General features: G+C 39.7%; 1 protein-coding gene across 1 annotated transcript in view; it reads left to right on the forward strand.

Annotated features, from left to right (window-relative positions):
* The window catches only part of sap30bp (SAP30 binding protein), a 31,117-nt gene extending 11,130 nt beyond the window's left edge, over positions 1 to 19,987 (forward strand). The window contains exons 5-10 of the mRNA XM_057825690.1: positions 6,251 to 6,339; positions 13,458 to 13,549; positions 13,629 to 13,741; positions 13,812 to 13,870; positions 15,080 to 15,173; positions 19,443 to 19,987. Of these exons, the coding sequence (XP_057681673.1) occupies positions 6,251 to 6,339; positions 13,458 to 13,549; positions 13,629 to 13,741; positions 13,812 to 13,870; positions 15,080 to 15,173; positions 19,443 to 19,621 (626 nt within the window). The 3' untranslated portion in view covers positions 19,622 to 19,987. The remainder of the gene's footprint in view (positions 1 to 6,250; positions 6,340 to 13,457; positions 13,550 to 13,628; positions 13,742 to 13,811; positions 13,871 to 15,079; positions 15,174 to 19,442) is intronic.
* Positions 19,988 to 21,233: the final 1,246 nt, after the last annotated feature.

A 21,233-nucleotide genomic window follows, 5' to 3' on the forward strand; every position in this document is an offset into this window, starting at 1 on the left:
AATGCACGTCCCTTCACCGAGAAGACAAAGAGCTGTCTTCAGCCTTCCTGACGGGAGGCACGCCGTGATATTTACTGTCAAACAACACAGAGTAGCCAAACGCTGGTGCCGGAATTCCAAATGCCCAGTTATGAGTCACGCTCATCTCCCCCGCATAACATAACATGATGGCAAACAAAAAAATTCAGCATTTCCTGCTATTGATGCATCAGTAAGGCGGACAGAAACATTGAACTGCTTAGCAATGATTTTTTTTTCCTGATTAGATTAGTCAGCTTTTGAGACTTTTTAGCCCAGAGAGTTGAGCTGAATGATAGGCGCAGTTAATGATGGCTTCAAGCTCCAGGCCAGAATCAACAAAAAGCTGAGTGGGAACGCTGTGTGCATAAAACGCCACTCCTTGTATCACTCATTTCCTGCCTGATATCACACACCTGCACGGGTCAGTGATTACTCCCAAGTGTTGCCAAGTCCTGTGTTAGAACTTCAAACGGCGGACAAAGAGTCTTTTATAACTCATGGGATTCCACTTAGTGTTTCACACGTCTAATGCACCCAATTGTCACTGAAACGATGACGCGCTATTCATTTTTTGGTGGGATAAATAAGTACTTTTCATTTTTTTTAGCTGTCGTTCTTTAATTTTGAGATCAGCATATGGGAGTTTTCAGGATCAATACCGATTATTAGTAGTTAGAGGTGCAACAATTGATTAATCGACAACTAATCGATTAGCAAAATAATTGACAACTATTTTGACAACCAATTAATCGTTTAGGACATTCTTCACCTTAAACTCGTCAAAATTCTTGAAATTATATCTAGGGCTGTCAAAATTATCACGTTAACGCGTGGTAATTTTTTAATTAATCACGTTAAAATATTTGACGCAATTAACGCACATGCCCCGCTCAAACAGAACTAAAATGACAGCACAGTGCAATGTTACTTGTTACTTGTGGTTTTTTGGGAGTTTTGTCGCCCTCTGCTGGCGCTTGGGTGCGACTGATTTTATGGGCTTAAGCACCCATGAGCATTGTATAATTATTGACAATAACAATGATGGGCTACTAGTTTATTTTTTGATTGAAGAATTTACAAATTTTATTAAAACGAAAACATTAAGGGGGTTTTAATATAAAATTTCTATAACTTGTACTAACATTTATCTTTTAAGAAGTACAAGTCTTTCTATCCATGGATCACCTTAACAGAATGTTAATAATGTTAATGCCATCTTGATTTATTGTTGTAATAAACAAATACAGTACTTATGTAGCGTATGTTGAATGTATATAGCCATCTTGTGTCTTATCTTTCCATTCCAACAATAATTTACAGAAAAATCTGGCATATTTTATAGATGGTTTGAATTGCGATTGATTACGATTAATTAATTTTTAAGCTGTAATTAACTTGATTAAAAATTTTAATCGTTTGACAGCCCTAATTATTACATATAACTTCTCAATTGTAAATATCTGATTCCATTATATATATATATATTACTCTACATTCTGAACAGTTTGAATGTTTCACATTGGACTACGACATACTCCCATTTTGATTATTCAACATACCTTGTTTGTTTAGACAAAGCAGGGAACAGGAAGGGGTTATGGGGGAACAGAAAGAAAGAAAGACAGAAGAAAAACAAAAACAACACGAAGTACATTGAACGCCTACACCAACTATGAATATGATGGTGCTATCGTCAGCTAGATGTATTTCCAGTTGACACCATGTGGGGGGCCTGTTAAACTGGGAAACAGAGTGGGGGCTATAGATGATAAGTGATTGGGAGGGGTGGAGTGTACACAAATCAGCCCTGTGATCTAGAGCCGAGTAATCGTGTGAATCCCTTGTGAGTGTGAGCCTGTTGGCCACCCACCTTACGCCGGCCTATCGCCAATCCTGGCACCGAGCGTGCCCAAGCACATCCAGCCATGCGCGAATCCCATCAGACATGCGATAGCCACGCAGACAGGCGGCGACGCCATGTAGATGCCACCCTGGGGCCACGGCCAACCAGGAGGGCGGGGTTAGCGCAGCCCATCCTTCCTACCGCAGCCCAGCAAAGGGGCCATCGTCACCCCCCAATGATCCAGGATGGTCCCCCGGGCCACCCGCGCCCCCATTGACCGGCCTTCAGGGATGGGAAGAGGGGATGCACCACCAACCCCCATGCCCACCCGGCCCACAAGCCACAGCCCCCCAACCGGCACATCGCGGGACCCCCAACATCCCACCAAACCCAGGGCAGGGCCTTCCGCCGGAGCAGGCAACATCCAGCCGACACACCGGCGTCTAGCCAGCGACCCATTCAGGGCGCATATCCAGCCAGAGAAGAGAGGGGTGGGCGGAAGCAGGAGCCGCCGCGGGGCGACGGGAGATTACAGCCCCGACGTCCCTCGCCTGGCAGCCCAGGCAGAGGGGAGGCCACGCCCGGGGAGCCATACCATAGAGAAAAAGTGTGGGACCCACCTACCACCCTATTACTGTGGCTGCCAGGTCCCCGACTGTGTCACCCCCCCCCACCAACAGGTCCCATCCATCTCACAACCTTGGTGTGTGATGCAACAAAATGAAGGGGGATCCGGGCCGGGACTGTATGGCCCTGTCCCGAATCTCCCCGGAGGAATGAATGAGTATGTAGGTGCCAAGGTGAAAGATACCAGAACCACCAGCCGCAAGGCAGAGGGAAGCGCCAGGGCCCAGATCGACCGCTGATCACCCAACCCCCCAACCCCCACCCCGGACAGGCACCACACCAAGCGCCGGAGACCAGGGGATATCCACCCCATCGGTAGGGGACAACAATCCCCACCTCAGGCCCCATGGGCCCCAGGAAGCCCCGCCGACGCCCCCGCAGAGAGAATGGCAACGGCATATAACTTCATTATATTTTTGTTAAGTCAAAGTAGCAATTGAAAAAAAAAACTTTGGGAAACGATTCACATTTTTGTGACATCGACAACAAGACATCTTACCATACAAGACATCTTACCATCTAAACTAGCTTCTTTATAAGGCTGCAACAACGAATCCATTAAAGTCGATTAATAAATTAGTTTCCAACGAATTTGATAATCGATTTTTGCCTGCAGCTATAAGCAGTCCCGTTTCGGTCCTTGTTTGTGTTTAACGTGAGGCTGTGCGTGCACGTGCCAGTGATTAAAGCAATGTAGAGAGAGTTCACTGCAACCATCAGGTTGGATTATTGAAACAATATTATTAGGAAATATCAAGAGTTGGATTATCTTTTGTGTTGTTAGTCCAGTGAGTCAGAGGTGAGTAAATGGAGCCAATTGCATTGTTTGTATTCTTTTTTCGATGAGACATTACTACTTATCACGGAGGGCTAAGCTAGTTAGCGGTTATCTATTGTTAGTGTTTTGGAGAAGCATATTAGTGCTTGCGTTATTGTTAGCTAGTTAAGTTGATCTTAAATTTATTTTTATCAAACCACACACATAAACCCATTTGTATAACAGCTCAGTCTCAACACAAACTCCCATTCAAACTGTAAATTGTCATACAAGAGAGTTTGCTTTGAAATTGGATTTTGTCTTCATTGTTACTTAGAACATGAGTTATATGTCAAACTTCCAATAATCAGCCCGGCCCATAATCGGTCTATCTCTAGTGATATATCACCTCTTTGATATATTGCCCCACCCCTAATCACTACTGCAGCAGTTGTGCAACAACGAGGAGAAATGTTGCTCCGCCTCTGGCACGCGGGGAGACCTTGGTGGCAAGTCTGTACTGATGCGTGGGAAGCTGAAGTTACGCTCGAGCGGTAGACCAAGCTAAACGGCATAGGGGTCGGAAAGCCTGCGTCTGTATGGGACAGCAGCCCTCCCGTGTGCAAGAGCACAAAGTTAATATTTGGCTCACTCTAGACCATTTCTGTTTACAAAATGACAGATTTTATACTACAGTATATGAACTACAAAGAGTGTGGTTCGCTTTTTATCATTGTGGAAAAGATGGTAAAGAAGATTTCAAAATAAGCCACGTCGCAGTATTTATTCTGCTAAGATAGATGTTGGACATTCCTAAGTATGTTTTTAAAAGAAAATGTGTTGAGCTTGCTGCGCTAAAAGTCAACTACTTGGGTAAATCTTGATCAAACGTCCAGTCAAGTTTGAACCTGTCTTACATGCAGGGAAAACCTCCCTATTTGCACTCGTACATAACACACCGTTTTGCAAACCTCATTCAGAGTGTGACAGACACCTGAATGAGCGTATAAGTCAAAGTGTCGGGTAGTACGATGGTATTACTCGATGGAATGTCTGGCCTCGTGTCAAAGAAGACTTAACAGGCAATGGCTCCAAAGGAGATGATGGAGGTAAAAAGGAGCCTCCTTTGACTTGCACAAGCCACTCCCTAACTGGGACGAGGACTTTTAACTTCATCACGTACTATAAAATTGACCATTTGTCTATCGGACTACACCTTAAAGTGAAAATGTTCAATAATTCGAGACCCTTGAATTGTAAATGTTGCAACTGTAAATGAAATAATTACACTGACTTGCGTTGCACTTTAATCCTACTTTTCGAGGGGGGAGCGTGCAACAAAACTAGAGGTCGGCAGATATGGCATTTTCAAATGCCGATATCGATATCTAAAAAAAATATCCAATTGCCAGTACCAAAGCCGATTTTGTAAGCCACTGCTCGCTTACACATACACAATGAGGGGCAGTTTACATGGCGACTCTGGAAAACAAAGACGCAATGACTGAGTAGCTGACTCTGAATCCTGCCTCCAAAGTGGAAGAATCCGATTGCGGGGGGTTGAGGCGGGCTTCCTCGTCATGCATATCAAAGGCTCCTGCGGCGCGAGACCGCACCGTTAACGTCAGCGCTCGTACACGTTCCATTGGGCGTGCACAGCGGTGCTACTAAAGATTAAAAACAGCAGATATGGCGGAATGTCGGCTTTAATTTTCTGTTTTAATAATATTTCTAAATTAAATATGTTGAACTTTCAATTTCTGTGCCTTTTTGAAAAAAAGAAAAATGACATTGCTTCAAGTGGGCGGGCATATTTTTTTCCGGGCTGAGGGAGCTTGGTGGGGTCAAAGTGCATCATTCTCTGTCGTCCTGTAAATCTGCACTGTGTCTATATTATTCAATGAAAAAATAAGTTGCTTCAAAAAATAGATTTTAAAAAAAATCACTTCAATCAAAAAAAAGAAAAATTTCAATCATAGAAAAAGTTTTTGAATGCAAAAAAATATTTGAGACTGAAAAATTTGCATTTGAACACTTAATTTTTCATTGGAAAAAGTTGTCTTTGATTGAAGCAATCCTTTTTGTGTTTGGGCCATATTATGATTAGGACATTTGTGTCTAAATCATTCAATTCCCCCAAAAAGTTGCTTCAATCAAAAAAATATTTTCGGTTAAAGAAAATATTTTTTAACATTTTTTTCCCCAATTTTTTTTTTAATTATATGCAAAGCAAATACCGTCTAAGGTGCTCGAAAAACAATTTTGACCCATTATAAAAATGTATATTTTTGTTCATTTTAGGGCTGTCAAACAATCAAAATTTTTAATCGAGTTAATTACAGCTTAAAAATTAATCGTAATTAATCGCAATTCAAACCATCTATAAAATATGCCATATTTTTTTGTAAATTATTGTTGGAATGGAAAGATAAGACACAAGACGGATATATACATTCAACATACGGTACATAAGTACTGTATTTGTTTATTATAACAATAAATCAACAAAATGGCATAAACATTATTAACATTCTCTTAAACCAATCCATGATTAGAAAGACTTGTAGTTCTTGAAAGATAAATGTTAGTACAATTTATAGAAATTTTATATTAAAACCCCTCTTAATGTTTTCGTTTTATTAAAATTTGTAACATTTTTAATCAAAAAATTAACTAGTAGCTCGCCATTGTTGATGTCAATAATTACACCATGCTCACTCATGGTACTAACCCATAATATAACTTGGACCCAAGCACCAGCAGAGGGCGCCAAACACCAAAAAACAAGTAACAAGCGGACATTACACTGTACTGTTATTTTTAGTCTGTTTGAGCGGGGCATGTGCGTTAATTGCGTCAAATATTTTAACGTGATTAATTTTAAAAAATTAATTACCGCCAGTTAACGTGATAAATTTGACAGCCATAATATATATACATATATCTATGTATCGGTTGACCTCTACCTTTAACTCCTATCATATTTTCTTTCTTTCCCACAGCTCTGTTCTCAGAGAAGGTGAGAAACATGTCCCCTGATGACATCAGAATTCCACCCGAGCCCCCGGGACGCTGCTCAAGCCAATTACAGGTAGCCGCTCCTCTTGAGTTATGTCATCACAGAAATAATAAGCATTTTCTTTATTCAAATATGAACCAACATCTGCGTATTCCTGTGAAATCAACTGATATACGACGAGCAAGGACACTGTGCTGTCTTCAATCAGCCAGCATGAGAGAGAATAGATTTTGAGAGTCATGTTTTATGTGCGCACCTCACAGCTTGCAGGTAGTAAAATTGTCCTACTCAAAGAGAGATACTTGGCTCTGTCTGCTTCAGCAGCAGTCGGTACATGCCCCTTATGCAAGATGGTTAAAAAATAAAAACAAAAGTCCTAAGCAGTGATGTAAATGATACAGCCGAGACATTTGCCAATTATATAAAACGACAACAGCCAAAACCTTTACAAGCACCGGTTAAATTATACTACTTCTTATCAGTGTTACTTTATATCCCTAAAGGTTGACTGGGCAAGAATGCTGATTTTTGCGGTTGAAAAGACTGAGATGTAAAGAATTCCAAATTGGTGTGCTCCATGACAGGCCAGTAAAAATACAGACGTTTGAGAAAATTAGCCAAAAATCTGTCCATGAACCTCAAAGAAGTCTTGATTTATAGTGCTGTATATGGTACAGGTACTACATCAGGTTGATGCACATTACAAATGGCGGTGTTGACAGTTTAATCATTGAATACTGCTGTCTCTGGCCTTGTCAGGAAGCTTTATTAGAGTAATACTGGTTTCCTTACAAATAGTCTCTCATCTAATCATCACTAGTACAGTGGGGCAAATAATTATTTAGTCAACCACCAATTGTGCAAGTTCTACTTGAATAGATTAGAGAGGCCTGTAATTGTCAACATGGGTAAACCTCAACCCTGAGAGACAGAATGTGGGGGAAAAAAAACAGAAAATCACATTGTTTGATTTTTAAAGAATTTACTTCCAAATTACAGTGGAAAATAAGTATTTGGTCACCTACAAACAAGCAAGATTTCTGGCTGTCAAAGAGGTCTAACTTCTTCTAACGAGGCTCCACTCGTTACCTGTATTAATGGCACCTGTTTTAACTCATTATCGGTCTAAAAGACACCTGTCCACAACCTGAGTCAGTCACACTCCAAACTCCACTATGGCCAAGACCAAAGAGCGGTCGAAGGACACCAGAGACAAAATTGTAGACCTGCACCGGGCTGGGAAGACTGAATCTGCAATAGGTAAAACGCTTGGTGTAAAGAAATCAACTGTGGGAGCAATTTTTAGAAAATGGAAGACATACAAGAGTAACAAGACCACTGATAATCTCCCTCGATCTGGGTCTCAGTGCAAGATCTCACCCCGTGGCGTCAAAATGATAACAAGAACAGTGAGCAAAAATCCCAGAACCACACGGGGGGACCTAGTGAATGATCTACAGAGAGCTGGGACCACAGTAACAAAGGCTACTACTATCAGTAACACAAAGCACCGCCAGGGACTCAAATCCTGCACTGCCAGATGTGTCCCCCTGCTGAAGAAAGTACACGTCCAGGCCTGTCTGCGGTTCGCTAGAGAGCATTTGGATGATCCAGAAGAGGACTGGGAGAATTTGTTATGGTCAGATGAAACCAAAATAGAAAGTTTTGGTAGAAACACAGTTTCTCTTGTTTGGAGGAGAAAGAACACTGAATTGCATCTGAAGAACACCATAACCACTGTGAAGCATGGGGGTGGAAACATCATGCTTTGGGGCTGATTTTCTGCAAAGGGACCAGGACGACTGATCTGTGTAAAGGAAAGAATGAATAGGGCCACGTATCGAGAGATTTTGAGTGAAAATCTCCCTCCATCACCAAGGGCATTGAAGATGAGACGTGGCTGGGTTAGCCAGGGCCAGCCAGGGCAACAAAGGAGTGGCTTCGTAAGAAGCATTTCAAGGTCCCGGAGTGGCCTAGCCAGTCTCCAGATCTCAACCCCATTGAAAGTCTGTGGAGGGAGTTGAAAGTCCGTGTTGCCCGACGACAGCCCCAAAACATCACTGCTCTAGAGGAGATCTGCATGGAGGAATGGGCCAAAATACCAGCAACAGTGTGTGAAAAGCTTATGAAGACTTACAGAAAACGTTTGGCCTCCATTATTGCCAACAAAGGGTACATAACAAAGTATTGAGATGAACTTTTGGTATTGACCAAATACTTATTTTCCACCATGCTTTGCAAATCAATTCTTTAACAATCAAACAATGTGATTTTCTGGTGTTTTTTTCCACATTCTGTCTCTCATGGTTGAGGTTTACCCATGTTGACAATTACAGGCCTCTAATATTTTCAAGTGGGAGAACTTGCACAATTAGTGGTTGACTAAATACCTATTTGCCCCACTGTATCTACGCAAAGTCAGTTTCCAAGTCAGGAAATAACGTATCTTGGTCCGCCTTTGGCCTGACTGAAGACTGTAGTTACATCAGTTCTGTAGGGCGAAGGGGCAGGTCAGGACACAAGGCAGATTTAGTAAGCGAACAGCTCAACTTTTTATCCCCGCGAGGCTCCCACTCCCAGAACTATCTACTGAACTCATGATTCACCATTTTGCCCTGGTATCCGTGGCCTCGGGGCAAACGTGTTCTCTCAGAGGAATTGGCATATTCTTTGGCCATTTCAAAATTGCAATCAGAAGAAGAACGCACTTTCCAGGTATCTGCAAAAAAGTTGCTTGCTGCTATATTGAGTTCAGCTAGATCCCAGATGGTCGTTTTAAAACATTAACCCAAAAAATGCCCCGTCTTCGGTATTTGTTGCAATGATATAATTCCGTCCGAGTAGTTTTTAAATATCCTGCTGAGGTTCTTATCTCTGGCCAGTCTTTCCTGGCAGCTTGACAGATAATTCGATCAACGTCGCAAGCCTTTGACTTGTTTTTACTTGCTGTGTCTTTTTCTCCTCAGTAGAGAAAGCCAAAAGACCTCAAATAAATGAGACACTTGTCAGTCGTTGCCTAATTGATTCATAGTGCAAACCTCTGCAAAAGCTACTATCTCAATTAAAAACAAACAAAACAAAAAAAAGTTCTGAAGTAGGGCTGCAGCAATCAAATTTTTTAGTAATCGATTAATCTATCAACTTGTTAGTTCAAATAATCGAGTAATCGAATGAGGAACATTGAATGTGTTGCAGAATACATTTTAGGAGATGTAAAACAACGGCTTGCTAAAATTTGTACTTTCAAAGGGGCATTATATGCGAAAACAAAATAAAATTCCCGATTGCTTCTTCAAACCATGCAGAAAAATATAAATTATTAATTCAAATTAGGCTGTCAAAATGATCGCGTTAACGGGCGTTAATTAATTTTTAAAATTAATCACGTTAAAATATTTGACGCAATTAACGCACAAATGCCCCGCTCAAACAGATTACAATGACGGCACAGTGAAATGTGTACTTGTGTTTTTCGGAGTTTTGGCTCCCTCTGCTGGCGCTTGTGCGTGACTGATTTTATAGGCTTCAGCACACATGAGCAAGCATTGTGTTAGTAGTTATTGACCTCAACAATGGCGGGCTACTTGTTTGTTTATTGATTGAAAATTTTACAAATTATATTAAAATGAAAACATGAAGAGGGGTTTTAATATAAAATTTATATAGCTTGTACTAACAGTTATCTTTTAAGAACTACAAGTCTTTCTATCCATGGATCGCTTTAACAGAATGTTAATAATGGTAATACCATCTTGTTGATTTATTGTAATAATAAAGAAATACAGTACTTATGTACCGTATGTTGAATGGATATATCCATCTTGTGTCGTATCTTTCCATTCCAACAATAATTTACCGAAAAATATGGCATATTTTATAGATGGTTTGAATTGCGATAAATTGCGATTAATTACGAATAATTTTTAAACTGTAATTAACTCGATTAAAGATTTTAATCGTTTGACACCCCTAATTAAAATACCTTAGCTTAGTTTCAAATTGTATAAAAAAATTGATAAATAAGAATCTAAGTACAGCAAAGAAGAATTGGCTAACTTGCGTAGCAAAAGTCCGCTAGCTTAAATGCTATAAAATGCTAACTTTTTTTTTTTTTTACAGTGCTCTTAACAAATTGTTCAAACACATATTCCCACAAACAACTGATAAATATACCTATAATCTAAATTACAAATGCATAAAAAACATAAGGTAGGTTTTTGATTAAGCTAATGTTGGTCTTAACAGGAAGCAGCTAGATTCAGCCATGTTAAATGAATTTTGTCATATTCACTGTTGCCACTAGAGGTGCAACAATTAATCCATTAATTGACAGCTAATCGATTTGCAAATTAATCGACAACTATTTTGATCACCGATTGATCGTTAAGGACCTTCTTCACCTTAAACTTGCTGAAATTCTTGAAATTTTAACATATACAGTAATTTCTCAGTTGTAAATATAAGATTTATTCGTCATATTTTTGTTAAGGCAAAGTAGGACAAGAACAAAAATGTCCTTTTACTTTGAAAAACAACAATTCACATTTTTGCCAATGTTTTGACATCTTACAGTTGAAACTAGCTTCTTAATAAGCTACAACATTCTTCATTACTGTTTGAGCTTAGCCTCAAACAGTATAAAAATAAATGAATAAATGAGCATCCAAGTACAACAAGAGAACAGCTGGCTAACTTGCATAGCAAAAGTCTGCTGTCTCAAATGCTATAAAACATTTTTTACAGTGCTGTTAACAAATTGTTCAAACACATATTCTCACAAAAAAAAAACTGATAAACATACCTATAATCTCAATTACGAATGCATAAAAAATACATTACCTTAAACAAAAACCTACCTTATGTTGGTCTTAACAGGGAGCGGCTAGATTCAGCCATGTTAAATGAGTTTTGTCATATTCACTGTTGCCACTAGAGGTACAACAATTAATCCATTAATTGACAGCTAATCGATTAGCAAATTAATCAACAGCTATTTTGATAACCGATTAATCGTTAAGGACGTTCTTCACCTTAGTCTTGCCTAAATTCTTGAAATATAACATACAGTAATTTCTCAGTTGTAAATATAAGATTTATTCGTTATATTTTTGCTAAGTCAAAGTAGGACAAGAACAAAAATGAACATTTACTTTGAAAAACAACAATTCACATTTTTGCCAATTTTTTTACATTTTACAGTCTAAACTGGCTTCTTAATAAGCTAGAACATTCTTCATTACTGTTTGGGCTTAGCCTCAAACAGTATAAAAATAAATGAATAAAAGAGAATCCAAGTACAACAAGAGAACAGTTGGCTAACTTGCATAGCAAAAGTCTGTTAGCTTAAATGCTAAAAAAAAAAAAAAAATTACAGTGCTCTTAACACATCGTTCAAACACATATTCCCACAAATAAATTGATAAATATACCTACAGTGCCTTGCAAAAGTATTCGGCCCCCTTGAATCTTGCAACCTTTCGCCACATTTCAGGCTTCAAACATAAAGATATGAAATTTAATTTTTTTGTCAAGAATCTACAACAAGTGGGACACAATCGTGAAGTGGAACAACATTTATTGGATAATTTAAACTTTTTTAACAAATAAAAAACTGAAAAGTGGGGCGTGCAATATTATTCGGCCCCTTTACTTTCAGTGCAGCAAACTCACTCCAGAAGTTCAGTGAGGATCTCTGAATGATCCAATGTTGTCCTAAATGACCGATGATGATAAATAGAATCCACGTGTGTGTAATTAAGTCTCCGTATAAATGCACCTGCTCTGTGATAGTCTCAGGGTTCTGTTTAAAGTGCAGAGAGCATTATGAAAACCAAGGAACACACCAGGCAGGTCCGAGATACTGTTGTGGAGAAGTTTAAAGCCGGATTTGGATACAAAAAGATTTCCCAAGCTTTAAACATCTCAAGGAGCACTGTGCAAGCCATCATATTGAAATGGAAGGAGCATCAGACCACTGCAAATCTACCAAGACCCGGCCGTCCTTCCAAACTTTCTTCTCAAACAAGGAGAAAACTGATCAGAGATGCAGCCAAGAGGCCCATGATCACTCTGGATGAACTGCAGAGATCTACAGCTGAGGTGGGAGAGTCTGTCCATAGGACAACAATCAGTCGTACACTGCACAAATCTGGCCTTTATGGAAGAGTGGCAAGAAGAAAGCCATTTCTCAAAGATATCCATAAAAAGTCTCGTTTAAAGTTTGCCACAGGCCACCTGGGAGACACACCAAACATGTGGAAGAAGGTGCTCTGGTCAGATGAAACCAAAATTGAACTTTTTGGCCACAATGCAAAACGATATGTTTGGCCTAAAAGCAACACAGCTCATTACCCTGAACACACCATCCCCACTGTCAAACATGGTGGTGGCAGCAACATGGTTTGGGCCTGCTTTTCTTCAGCAGGGACAGGGAAGATGGTTAAAATTGACGGGAAGATGGATGCAGCCAAATACAGGAACATTCTGGAAGAAAACCTGTTGGTATCTGCACAAGACCTGAGACTGGGACGGAGATTTATCTTCCAACAGGACAATGATCCAAAACATAAAGCCAAATCTACAATGGAATGGTTCAAAAATAAACGTATCCAGGTGTTAGAATGGCCAAGTGAAAATCCAGACATGAATCCAATGGAGAATCTGTGGAAAGAGCTGAAGACTGCTGTTCACAAACACTCTCCATCCAACCTCACTGAGCTCGAGCTGTTTTGCAAGGAAGAATGGGCAAGAATGTCAGTCTCTCGATGTGCAAAACTGATAGAAACATACCCCAAGCGACTTGCAGCTGTAATTGGAGCAAAAGGTGGCGCTACAAAGTATTAACGCAAGGGGGCCGAATAATATTACACGCCCCACTTTTCAGTTTTTTATTTGTTAAAAAAGTTTAAATTATCCAATAAATTTTGTTCCACTTCACGATTGTGTCCCACTGGTTGTTGATTCTTGACAAAAAATTAAAATTTTATATCTTTGTTTGAAGCCTGAAATGTGGCGAAAGGTTGCAAGGTTCAAGGGGGCCGAATACTTTTGCAAGGCACTGTGTGTGTGTGTGTGTGTGTGTGTATATATATATATATATATATACATTTTGGGGGGGGGGGGTTTATTGATATATATGTTTTGGTCCAATCATGTTTGTTCATATCCTCTCAATGTTCTTGTAATATCAGGAGAAGATCCACAAGCTGTATGAAAGGAAGCTCCATGGAGATTTTGACACAAACAGCCACATTCAGAAGAAAAAAGAATTCAGAAACCCGAGGTGTTCAACGTAGCTCAAATGAAAAGTCCAAATGTGTCCATTAGTTAATGTCTTATATGATTTTTTTTTTCACGTGTAGTATATACGAGAAGCTCATCCAGTTCTGCAGTATTGACGAATTGGGCACAAACTACCCAAAAGATATGTTTGATCCACACGGCTGGTCAGAGGACTCTTACTACGAAGCTCTAGGTATGTTCTTTCCACTCTGCATCCGTTTTTGTGGTCATTTTATCTTAATATGTGTAACTCATTCTTTCAGCTAAAGCACAGAAAATCGAGATGGACAAGCTGGAAAAAGCCAAAAAGGAGCGCACTAAGGTGAGGCATAAAAGCAAATCTCGATTTTAGCTACACAAGTATTTACTTATAATTCTTACTCAAGGTGTGACAATTAGGCATGTGCTGGTATGAGATTCTGACGGTATGATAACTTTAAGCCAAAATATCACGGTTTCACGGTATTAAGGGATTGCAGTGTGTTACTTCAAGATATCTAGGTTAAAAAAAATAATAAAGCTTTTTTTCCATTGAACAGGATTATTTTTCAAAACATTAGCAAATTGGAACATCAGTATAATGTTAAGTTAAAATAATTTTTAAAAATATATGAAATATTCAAAATAAAATTAAAACAACCCTTTAGGTGGGCCTTTTATGTGTAGGGGAAACCTTGACTTCATATTCGTTTGGGGACATTGTAGAGTTTTAGTATCCCAAAATCAGCAGGAATTGACCTGTAAATGCTGCAAAAGGAAAAGGAATTGACTGAAAATCAACAGGAAATGACGTGATACGCCCCCAAATAAACTCCTTGCGCTTCGAATGACGCTCATAGACATCCAATCCGTTTGAAGTGGGAGGGACCCTTCCCAGTTCAAATGGATTGGACGTCTACTAGTAATAAACACCTTCCAATTCACAGTGAAAGGATGAAAAGAGCTCTTTTGTCTGTTTATTAGTTTTGATTTATATTCTAGAATAATTTCCTGACCCATGTGTCGATACTTGTTGTTTCGCCGTATCGTATCGTGAGCTATTCACAAGTTCCCACCCCTAATTCTTACTCAAGCTGGTAACTTTTGCCTTTACCTGTAAAAATGAATTAGTACATTTTGTAAAGTATGCACAGGTAGAGCTATCATTGACACACGCTGCTGTCATCAGTACCAACAACATCATTCCAGCAGCTGCATATTAGTCAGATAGAGGACTAGAAAGAACATGTAGGCAAGCGCTACTCTTTTCTACTGTCTGTGAAACACACTCATTGGTATGCAGGTTAATATTGGAGCATGCGAAGAATAACGTTGGAATGTGTCATTTTATTAAATACTGCTCGTTCCTTTAAGCAAGAGCCCCATAAATTGTATGTCGGCCTTGTCACTATAAGTATAACTTTTTAGGAAATCATTTAAGTTGCATCTTTGAAGAAGGCCAACATGTTTCAACATTGTATATGGAGGAATATTAGGGGGGGAGCATTCAATTGAATGTTTTTCTTCTAATACTAGGTGTATTTTTTTACAGATTGAGTTTGTCACAGGTACGAAGAAGGGTTCTAACCCATCCAACTCTTCGTCTTCAACCACAAACAGCAGCAACACGACCACCACGGCCACAGGTAGACGCAAACCTTCCCGTCGTGCGCATTTTCACGTGGAAATGAAATGTGAATAAATGCTGCACCGATTAATAGATTAACTCGAGTAAATCAATTGGAAAAAAGGTTTGGATCAAATTTTGTTGCTTCGAGGATTCGTTGAATTAGACTGAGATAATGGTTTGCTTTGTAAGTGTTGCATTTATTTTAATTGATTTGGATGGATACACTACCCTCTAATAGCAACAGTGAATATGCCGTAACTTGTCTAACATAGCTGAAACCAGCTGCTCCCTGTTTAGACCAACATAAGGTATGGTTTTGTTTGAGCAAATATGTCTATTTATGCCATCCATCCATCCATTATGTTCCGCTTAGTCCCACGTTAGCCAATTGTTCTTTTCTTGGACTTAGACTTATACGCAGTGCTGGCCAAAAGTATTGGCACCCCTGCAATACTGTCATATAATGGTCAATTTCTGCCAGAAAATAAATGCAATTACAAATGCTTTGCTAGTAATATCTTCATTTATTTTGCTCGCAATGGAAAAAAAAAAACAAAAGAGAATGGGAATTTTTTTTTTTTAAATCATTATCATTTTTATCATTTTACACAAAACTCCAAAAATGGGCCGGACAAAAGTATTGGCACACTCAGCCTAATACTTGGTAGCACAACCTTTAGACAAAATAACTGTGAACAACTGCTTCCGGTATCCATCAGTAAGTTTCTTACAATGTTCTGCTGGAATTTTAGCCCATTCTTCTTTGGTCAACTGCTCCAGGTCTTTATGAGATTTGAAGGGTGCCATCTCCAAACTTCAAATTTCAGATCTCTCCACAGGTGTTCTACGGGATTCAGGTCTGGACTCATTGCTGGCCACTTTAGAAGTCTCCAGTGCTTTCTCTCAAACCATTTTCTAGTGCTTTTTGAAGTGTGTTTTGGGTCATTGTCCTGCTGCAAGACCCATGACTTCTGAGGGAGACCCAGCTTCTCACACTGGGCCCTACATTATGCTGCAAAATTTGTTGGTAGTCTTCAGACTTCATAGCAATCCAGTGCCAGAGGAAGCAAAGCAACCCCAAAACATGAGGGAACCTCCGCCATGTGTGACTGTGGCGACCATGTTCTTTTCTTTGAAGGCCTCGTTTTTCTCCCTGTAAACTCTATGTTGATGCCTTTTCCCAAAAAACTCTTTTGTCTCATCTGACCAGAGAACATTCTCCCAAAACTCCAGCCTGGCTTTTTTTGTCTCTGGGTCAGAAGTAGGGTTTTCCTGGGTATCTGTGGTGGCTACCACTACCACCACAATTTAGTGTTTCAGGATTTAGTTAATTATTTATGTGATATTTTTTTGGACATGTATTTTCTAATGGGTGCACACTTTAGTTAATATTTGTCTGAATGCTAATAAGATTTTATTTGCCAATTTGAGGTAACGACCACAGCTGTGTAAGATCTGGCACCTACCATTCTGAAGGGGGGTTATTTAAGTTGATTCAGTTATGATTGTTTGGAGTAAAGTTTTCACTGTTTGTTTAAATGCACATTAGTTATTGTTTGAATATATGTATATTTTCCATCTGTTGTTGTTTTATTAAGTTGACATTGTTTGGTAAATTTGTCATACCTCCTTCACGTAGTCGTTAGTTGAGTCCGCCCCGATTTAAACGGCCACAGAGATGTGTCTGGAGGTGAGGTCAGTTTGGTTGAAGCTTTTTTGTTATGTTGGCCTCTTTTATGTTGGGCCCAAGGTTTTGTGCTAAACTGTTTGTTTTGTGACTTTGTTAAATGGAATTTTTACCTAAGTTGAAACACCAGTGTCTGCGTGTATGTTTGGTCCACTACAGTACGCTTCCATGGAGTCCCTTTTCATTCAGACGCCGACGGATAGTACGGGTTGACACTGTTGTACCCTCGGACTGAGGAACAGCTTGAACTGGTTTGGATGTTAGTCGAGGTTCTTTATCCACCATCCGCCCAATCTTTCATTTAAATCGCTCATCAATTTTTCTTTTCCGTCCACATCAAGGAAAGTTAACCACAGTCCAATGGGCTTTACACTTATTGATGACATTGCGCACGTTAGACACAGGAACATTCAGGTCTTTGGAGATGGACTTGTAGCCTTGAGATTGCCCGTGCTTCCTCACAATTTTGCTTCGCAAGTCCTCAGACAGTTCTTTGCTCTTCTTTCTTTTCTCCATGCTCAATGTGGTACACACAGGACAGAGGTTGAGTCAACTTTAATCCATTTTAATTGGCTGCAAGTGTGATTTAGTTATTGCCACCACCTGTTATGTGCCACATGTAAGTAACAGGTGCTGTTAATTACACAAATTAGAGAAGCATCACATGATTTTTCAAAGGGTGCCAAAAGTTGTGCCCGGCCCATATTTGGAGTTTTGTGTAAAATGATAACGATTACATTTTTTTCCCGTTCTCTAAGTTCATAATCAATGAATCATATTCTGGGAGAAATTGAGCATTTTTTTTTTTTGACAGAAATGCAGGGGTGCCAATACTTTTTGCCAGCACTGTATTTATCATTTAAGGCTAAGCTTAGATATACAGTGCCTTGCAAAAGTATTCGGCCCCCTTGAACCTTGCAACCTTTCGCCACATTTCAGGCTTCAAACATAAAGATATAAAATTTTAATTTTTTGTCAAGAATCAACAACAAGTGGGACACAATCGTGAAGTGGAACAAAATTTATTGGATCATTTAGACTTTTTTAACAAATAAAAAACTGAAAAGTGGGGCGTGCAATATTATTCAGCCCCCTTGCGTTAATACTTTGTAGCGCCACCTTTTGCTCCAATTACAGCTGCAAGTCGCTTGGGGTATGTTTCTATCAGTTTTGCACATCGAGAGACTGACATTCTTGCCCATTCTTCCTTGCAAAACAGCTCGAGCTCAGTGAGGTTGGATGGAGAGTGTTTGTGAACAGCAGTCTTTAGCTCTTTCCACAGATTCTCCATTGGATTCAGGTCTGGACTTTGACTTGGCCATTCTAACATCTGGATACGTTTATTTTTGAACCATTCCATTGTAGATTTGGCTTTATGTTTTGGATCATTGTCCTGTTGGAAGATAAATCTCCGTCCCAGTCTCAGGTCTTGTGCAGATACCAACAGGTTTTCTTCCAGAATCTTCCTGTATTTGGCTGCATCCATCTTCCCGTCAATTTTAACCATCTTCCCTGTCCCTGCTGAAGAAAAGCAGGCCCAAACCATGATGCTGCCACCACCATGTTTGACAGTGGAGATGGATTGTGTTTAGGGTGATGAGCTGTGTTGCTTTTACGCCAAACATATCGTTTTGCATTGTGGCCAAAAAGTTCCATTTTGGTTTCATCTGACCAGAGCACTTTCTTCCACATGTTTGGTGTGTCTCCCAGGAGGCTTGTGGCAAACTTTAAACGAGACTTTTTTATGGATATCTTTGAGAAATGGCTTTCTTCTTGCCACTCTTCCATAAAGGCCAGATTTGTGCAGTGTACGACTGATTGTTGTCCTATGGACAGACTCTCCCACCTCAGCTGTAGATCTCTGCAGTTCATCCAGAGTGATCATGGGCCTCTTAGCTGCATCTCTGATCAGTTTTCTCCTTGTTTGAGAAGAAAGTTTGGAAGGACGGCCGGGTCTTGGTAGATTTGCAGTGGTCTGATGCTCCTTCCATTTCAATATGATGGCTTGCACAGTGCTCCTTGAGATTTTTAAAGCTTGGGAAATCTTTTTGTATCCAAATCCGGCTTTAAACTTCTCCACAACAGTATCTCGGACCTGCCTGGTGTGTTCCTTGGTTTTCATAATGCTCTCTGCACTTTAAACAGAACCCTGAGACTATCACAGAGCAGGTGCATTTATACAGAGACTTGATTACACACATGTGGATTCTATTTATCATCATCGGTCATTTAGGACAACATTGGCTCATTCAGAGATCCTCACTGAACTTCTGGAGTGAGTTTGCTGCACTGAAAGTAAAGGGGCCGAATAATATTGCACACCCCACTTTTCAGTTTTTTATTTGTTAAAAAAGTTTAAATTATCCAATAAATGTTGTTCCACTTCACTATTGTGTCCCACTTGTTGTTGATTCTTGACAAAAAAATTAGATTTCATATCTTTGTTTGAAGCCTGAAATGTGGCAAAAGGTTGCAAGATTCAAGGGGGCCGAATACTTTTGCAAGGCACTGTATGAATTTATTTTTAAGTGCATTTATAGCCTAATTATTACCTAAATGATCGATAGCTGCAGCTCTAATGTGAATTTATCTCGCCAGATTCTCAAAAGAGGAAGAGCAAATGGGACTCGGCCATCCCGGTGACCCTGGCCCAGCCCACGCTTATCACCACCAGCGCCACCTTACCGGCCGTGGTGTCCGTCACGACCACGGCCAGCGGCACCAAGACCACGGTCATCTCCGCGGTGGGCACCATCGTCAAGAAAGCCAAACAGTAGATACGCCCGACGGGAGTGGCTCGTTACACACACCATAGTGGAGTGTGACTCACCTGAAATGCCCTCAACACACCGACTGTTCAAAAGACCTAACCGTCTTCTTCCTTGGAATTGTAAACTGTCATTAATCACGAGGATGGACTAAAGAACTTGGTGCAAAGTCATCATGCATCTGCTGCAATTTGTTGGGAACAGCGAGATGGAGAGAAAAAAAAAAATCCATTACTGTAAACGAAAAATTAAACATGAAATCCTGGTGTAGCATACTGCTACTTGTAGCTAAAGATATATTAAGGTAAGATATTTTTTTTCCCATACTTTTGTAAATACTGTGTTGCTGATGTGATGAATAAATACATCACTTTGCCTTTTCAGCAAAATTACTTTTGCAAGATTATTTAAACACACTTTGGAACCACTCCATTCCCATCACTCAGTACAAACGGTGACAAAAACGTCTTTACAGAGTACTAAGTAAATGCACCCAAAACGCTATTGCTATTAAATGCCCCTAAATCCTCTGTAAGTAACTCCAAATAAACAGTAATTAAGCCAGAAATGCCCCCAGATCAACAGTAAATAACCCAAAATAAACAGTAATTGATCGAAAAATGCCCCTAAATCAAAAGTGTTCCCTAAATGCTCAGAAATTAACAGGAAGTGACCTGTAAATGACCCAAAATTCTCTGTAAGTATCTCCAAATGAACAGTGATTGAACCAGAAATTCCCCCAAATCAACAGTAAATAACCCAAAATAAACAGTAATTGATCCGGAAATGCCACAAAATCTAAAGTGACCCCTAAATGCACCAAAATTATCAGGAGGTGACCTTTAAATGCCCCAAAACCCACAGGATCAACTCCAAATAAACAGTAATTGACCCAGAAGTGCCCTGAAATCAACAGTAAATAACCCAAAATAAACAGTAATTGATCTGGAAATGCCCCAAAATCTAAAGTGACCCCTAAATGCACCAAAATTAACAGGTGACCTGTAAATGCCCCAAAACCCACAGGATCAACTCCAAATAAACAGGAATTGACCCAGAAAGGCCCTGAAATCAATAGTAAATAACCCAAAATAAACAGTAATTGATCTGGAAATGCGCCAAAATCTAAAGTGACCCCTAAATGCACCAAAATTAGCAGGAGGTGACCTTTAAATGCCCCAAAACCCACAGGATCAACTCCAAATAAACAGTAATTGACCCAGAAATGCCCTGAAATCAACAGTAAATAACCCAAAATGAACAGTAATTGATCTGGAAATGCCCCAAAATCTAAAGTGACCCCTAAATGCACCAAAATTAACAGGTGACCTGTAAATGCCCCAAAACCCACAGGATCAACTCCAAATAAACAGTAATTGACCCAGAAAGGCCCTGAAATCAATAGTAAATAACCCAAAATAAACAGTAATTGATCTGGAAATGCGCCAAAATCTAAAGTGACCCCTAAATGCACCAAAATTAGCAGGAGGTGACCTGTAAATGCCCCAAAACCCACAGGATCAACTCCAAATAAACAGTAATTGACCCAGAAATGCCCTGAAATCAACAGTAAATAGCCCAAAAATAAACAGATCATTTAAACACACTTTGGAACCACTCC

This window comes from Corythoichthys intestinalis, chromosome 21 (assembly GCF_030265065.1).
Source record: "Corythoichthys intestinalis isolate RoL2023-P3 chromosome 21, ASM3026506v1, whole genome shotgun sequence".
Lineage (NCBI taxonomy): Eukaryota > Metazoa > Chordata > Actinopteri > Syngnathiformes > Syngnathidae > Corythoichthys > Corythoichthys intestinalis.